This window comes from Leucopleurus acutus (assembly GCF_964270905.1).
Source record: "Leucopleurus acutus genome assembly, chromosome: 16".
Classification (NCBI taxonomy): Eukaryota; Metazoa; Chordata; class Mammalia; order Artiodactyla; family Delphinidae; genus Leucopleurus; species Leucopleurus acutus.
The window spans coordinates 72,937,941-72,943,976 of NC_139158.1; the positions used below are offsets into that span (position 1 = coordinate 72,937,941).

At 49.7% G+C, this 6,036-nt stretch overlaps 1 protein-coding gene across 1 annotated transcript; it reads right to left on the minus strand.

Annotated features, from left to right (window-relative positions):
* Positions 1–1,945: 1,945 nt before the first annotated feature.
* LOC309973560 (serum basic protease inhibitor-like) lies at positions 1,946–5,574 on the minus strand (the record flags this gene model as incomplete). Its single annotated transcript, XM_082857846.1, has 2 exons — positions 1,946–2,142; positions 5,433–5,574. 2 exons carry the CDS (start codon positions 5,572–5,574, stop codon positions 1,946–1,948), a joined length of 339 nt encoding a protein of 112 aa, XP_082713972.1.
* Between the last annotated feature and the right edge of the window lie 462 nt (positions 5,575–6,036).

Sequence of the window (6,036 nt, forward strand, 5' to 3'; positions counted from 1 at the left end):
GGCCACTGAGCCTGCGCGTGTGGAGCTGTGCTCCGCAACGAGGCCACAACAGTGAGAGGCCCGCGTACCGCAAAAAAAAAAAAAAAAAAGTACAAGCTAGAGACGTCTCTGGCTAGTTAAAAAGTACAAGCATTATCCTTATTTTATAATTAAAGAAAGTAAAGCTCAGAGATGTTGGGAAATTTGCCCAAGACTATAAGGAAGTGAGTAACAGAATCAGCGCCATCTGCGTCCTTGTTTATTTGAATACTATGCTTGCTGTGGTCCCCGTGCCTCCCTTTCCTCATCTGCAGTGAAGCAGATACTCTCGGTTCTCCAAAGGTGCCTGCGGCCCACATCTTCCCAGAGGCAGGAGCGTGAAAACATTGTCAAAGTCGCTCTATTTGGGAGAGGTGGGACCTGCTGTGTTACAAAACTCATACGGCAGCTAAGTGACATCTCCGTGTCACTGCTTCCGCCCTTGAAGGATTCTTAGGATGATTAATAGAAGAATGCACGCAAAATGTTAACACAGAGCCAGGCACACTGAAAGGGCAGTTGCCCTTCTTTAACTGAAGTAAGAAGCCCCCTCCCCACACGTGACCTCAGGCAAGGGGATTCCTACTGCAAATGGACAACTGAGTCCCATACTCCTTTCTTTGTTCTTCTGAGAGTCCAGGAGAACCACCTCTACACCCAGATTTGACCTGGCCCAAGAAGTAAAGAAAGAAGCTTTCATGCTGAGGTGTCTCTCACCCGGGTTTTAGTGTCGCTTGGGGTGGCCATTCAGAGGTAGATGGTGCTGTAATGGGGGTGCTTCCTATACCTGGCAGGGCCCAGTGTGAGGACAGGAAAAGGGGAGGTGCCGGCTGCTCTGCAGAAGAGTGCGAAGGACCCGCATCTCCGTGGACCCTAGTGATGAAGGTTCTTAGGGGCAAACCACAGAATCCACTCCAGTTAGTTTAATTTGAATTTATTGGAATATAAGCCAGACTGTTTGAAGCGACAGAAGGAAAATGTACAACATCACTGCGAGGGAAAGGGGCTTCTTTATTGAAAAGACCTCTGCCACCACTGATACTGAGAACTGGATGCCAGAATTTCCACCTTGGCCACCCACAAGGAGAGCAGTGATGGTGGGGTGGGGGATGAAGGTGAGAATGCAGTGAGGATGTGGCTTGAGACAAGAATCCTGACATGAGGAATGTGCTCTTGCATTCACTCCTTCCTTCCTTAAATAATTATGGACCATCTCCTCTATGCCAGGACCTGTGCTAAGTGCTAGGGATAAAGGGAAGACTTGTTCTCATGGTGCTTAGAATCCACTGGATGAGACAGAACTAAGGCAAGTAGACCCATGGGGGAAGGAGAGAGGCAGGGTTCTGCTGAGGAGGGTGGGGTTGAGACGGACTCAGAGGAGACCACACTGTTTCAGAAGCAGCCACAGCCCAGCCCCGCGTGGCTCCTCCTTGACTTCAGGGTTTCGGGGTGGTACAGTTCGCAGGTCCTCTGCAAAAAGAAAGGAACTTGCTGATTGACATCTCTGAAGCCCCAGACCTGGACACTGCTGACCTTGACAGATCCTAGACTTTCCCAGAAATATGCAACCACAGTCCACCCAGGACCACAATGACCAAGAAGAAGGAAGTGAGTTTTTCAAGCCTAGGTGGGGAGCTCAGGAGAACTTCGGACATGCTCTGTAGGGTGGCTGACTCAGTGTTCCCATCTGAGAAAAGGGGAGCATGTGAGGAGGCTCAGATTCTCATGACGGGGCTTCTAGGGTGACCTTCTGCCAAGCTGGCCCGTGGAGGATGTGCTCAGTGTGCGGTTTCACAGGACACTGAGCCACTTGTCCTGGGTGGCACCGATGAGGAAAGACACTGTGCAGGTGTGAATGGTGGGTGGCCCCCTGAGCACCATCACTTTTTCTCAGCCCTTCCCCTCCCACCCTGTCCTGCCCCCTTCCTTACCCGTGGGTCACCACAGGACCACCGCAGGTCTTCATGCAGTCCTGTGCTGTTGGGAAGTTGTTCTTCTTCCCTCGGCACCCGCCGTATATAAACATGTCGCAGTGCCCGGACTTGGCGTTGTAGAAGTACCTGACCTTCCGGGCCCTGCAGGGACCCGTGTGATGAGGTTCCAGGCAGAAGGCAGGCTGAGAACCTTATGGGATGGGAGGGGCTATGGGTCAGTTATGAGGAGCGTCATCGCAGTTTGGTCTACAATGTCAACAACTGAAACCACCAGTGTGTCTTGCAATAGAGAATGTTAGGGTTATGGGGACGGGTCAAATTGAAAAGGCCATTTGACAACCTGCTTTCTGGGATATTATTATTAATGTTCCTAGGTGTGACATGATATGGGAAACATGCACAAATTGATATCTCCATCATGAAATATTTTAAGATTAATTGGTATGATGCCTTGGATTAGGTTCCAAAAACTCTACCAAAGAAGAATAAAAAACGGCAGACAAGGTAAAAAATATTCGTCATATGTCAGTAATTATTGGAGCTGGTACCTGGGTTTTATAAGACTATTCTCTGCATTACTTGTATGGTAAAGAGTTTCCACCATTAATAAAAAAGTGTGAAGGAATCAGGCTGTAATGGAGAAAGGCATGAAGAACACATACCAGGGTGTTCTCTTTTGTTACGGCACAGGGACTCTCTAAATTGAATATTGACGCTATATTGATACTGTGACTTATAATAAGCAATATATTTATATATATATATACTTGTTCCTTGTAATATCCTGGCACAGAGTTCTTACAAACCTTGCTATTTCCTAAGTGCTGAAAGCAAAAAAAGTGTCTTTTGTTATGTGAACTAGGTGACTTTGGGGAAGACCCTAGTAACCCCAGAATGGGCTCTGGTTGCCAGGGGAAACCACTGCCTGACAGGAGGGTTGCAACTTTCATTCCTACCCTCTCCCTCGTGGCCTCCCATCCACAGTTCAGCCCGCCACCCAACCTCAGGGATCGGAGAGGAGCTGGAGGTTGAACAGTCACCAATGGCTAATGATTTAACGCATCATGACTAGCTAATGAAGCCCCCATAGAAACCTCAACAGAGGAAGAGATTCATGTTGTGAACATGCATCTGGCATCGACCCAGGGAACAGCATAGGTACTCGTTCCATCATTGCTCACCTGGACCCCTGCAGCAGCCTGCTCCCTGGGCCTCTGTCTCTGCCCTTGGTCCCCTAGAGGCCACTCTCCGCACTGCAGCCACAGGGATCCTATCCCATTGCTCCCATGACCAGTCCCGCAGTGACTCCCCATCTCTCAGTCAAATTCCGATTCTCATCCTACAAGGCTGGTCAGGACCTGTCCCCATGGCCTCTTTGGTCTCATCCCTTGCGCCCTCCTCCCCTCCCACCCACTCAGCTCCAGCCACCCTGGTAATTGCTGCCGCTGGTTCACAGCAGGCACGTTCTTTCTGCAGCCTCTGCTCCAACGCCCCCTTATCACAGAGGGTTTCGCTGATCAGTCTACGGAAAGAGCACAGCCTCTTTTATCCCCATCACTCTCTACCTTCAAAACCTCATAACCTAGCAGAGCATTTCCCCTTTTGCTATTGTCGGTCTCACTCTGAGAAGGCAAGGTATTTTTCCATATTCTGTCTACAGCTTTCCCCACACCAAAAACCAAGCCTGTAGGGACTTAATAAATATATGGCCAGGGAACGAATCTTGCATTTCATGCTCGTGCCAAGCGCACAGTCATTGAATAGAATGGAGATAATGGAATTCCTGTTAGTGAAAGTCTCCTTGATGATGGGGCAGGTCTACGTGATTATCGATCTACCTCTCATTCCATATCCTGAGAGGGTAATAAAACGATAGTCAAAAGGGGACAAGGGGGAGGGCCTGGAGCCTTTACTAAGACGGTATCAGCCTTGGTCCCGGGAGCAGCTCACACAAGCGCTGTGTTTCTTGCTTTCCCTGCAGTTGCTCTGCTCAGTGGTCCCACGTCTTTCTGATTAACTTTAATCCTAGAGGAATAATCATTATTTGACACCTCAATGTTTTTTCTTGCCCAAAGGAGGTGGGTAGAGAAATTTTTTCAATTTAACACATCTTGGTGGAAAATGGACAAAATTGGCCATGAAATGTGTTTAAACTCTTTAAATTCATGAGTGGTAAGCTGTTCAAAAACCCATGTAACGTGGTTCCCGTTTTCAAGTGAGGAAACTGCAGAAGACTTGCCCCAGGACACATGGCATGTGGGTGATAGGGTCAGGACAAGATACTGTCGTGTCACAACCCATTAGATAAACTACCTGATTCTGCCTGGAATTCTGAAAATACAGGTAACTGGTAAGAGTTTCTGGCTGCAGTGTCCAACTTCCATTATTCCCCTGTCCCAAGCCTCACTGGAGCCCCCAAATCACAGGGAAGACTGAGTCTGGTTTTGCCCTGACACCAAATAGGTGGCGTCTCTACCAACACCAAACAATTCCCTAAACACCCACTGGGCATCCCAGAAGGCAATTTACTTCTGATACTAAATCCATGGAGTTAGTGCAGATCCCGCAGGTTGAGGACTCAAGACTGTCCTCACTTCAAATGCGAGCCATGTGGTCCGGAGTCACTCATGCTTGTGACCGACTGGCTAAGAATCGGAGGTTCCATGACCCCACCTCCATGTTCACTAACCAACAGAAGTGCAGACAGAACTCAGGAAAACCCTTTACTTACCGTTCCCAGGTTATTATAAAGGGTAAAGCGCAGGGACAGCGAAATGGAGGAGATGCGCAGGGCAAAGGGGGAGCAGAGGTGTGCGGAGGCCCCGTGCCCTAGTGGAGCACAGCCCCTCACAGCACCTCCATGTGTTCACCAGCCCGAAAGCTCTCTGATCCCCAATATTTATGGATCTTTATTGAGGTGTCAATAATAGGCGTATTGATTGAATCATCGGCCATTGGTGATTGATCTCCATCTCAATACCCTCCCGTCTCCCCAGAGATGCTGGGATGCGGGCTGTTGAAAGTTGTAACCTCTAAACACATGACTGGGTTGTTTTGGAGACCAGCCCCATCCTACAGGTCTCTCCGTGGCCTTCCTTTTCTCACCTCATTACCAAAAAAAACCCCAGTAAATTCCAGGAGATTCTGGAGGTCTGTTCCAGGATCAGGGCAAGGATCAATATTGATCTTCTTATTACACTGCAGTGAAGTTCAGGGACACGGCACTGACCAGGAATAGAGAGTCTCAGAGATGGGATTCCCGATCTGGTAGAGGTAGGCGGCATATATATTTTTTAATTTTAATTTTTTTTCCTATTGAGAGTCAGGAAATGTCCCTGGCGTTAAAACTGCCCAACTTCCCAGGAGAAATCCAGAGAGGCTGTCAGCATCCACCCCACCCCTGCTCCCCAACCCCTTCCACGGACTCCCCTCACTCCCCCCTCCCCCCAGCCTGTAGAGGAGAGGTGGGTCAGGACTTACCTTTGACCTGGTTGCTGGTTTCATCATCGGTGTGGTTGCTGGTTTCACCCCCCGGGATGCCGGCCACCAGGGTGCCCGGGATGCCGGCCACCAGGGTGCCCAGGAGGACGAGAAGGGCGATGGAGAGGCAGAGCCGGCTCATGATCGTGGCCTTGCAGGAGAGCTTCTGAGGAAAGCTGGGGGCTGACAGAGCTTTTCATATCCCAGCTGAGGGGTGGGACAGGCAGTGAGGAGGGGAGTGAGGAAAGGGTGGAGCTGGGCTGGGTCCTGTTTATTGTGTAATCTCCCCACCTAACCTGCTTCTGCCTGCTGGGGCCAATTACCCAGTAACAGCGCTTCTCAGACTTGACTCTCCCTGTGGGTCTCGTGGAAACACAGATTGTGATTCCACAGGTGGAATTTTGTCCAATATGTTGACTCAGGGAGCGTCCCAGCACCTAGAGCAGTGCATGGCGGTGATGAGTGAATGAGAGCAAATCAAAGGATGGATAAGTGAACAACAGTGTGTTAGCTCAGGTCCTCCTTTTCAACTCCTGCAGGTTTCATTACAGCTGCGAACTATGCGCTTCACCCTCACCCCTACCACTGCCTAACTCAGAAGACA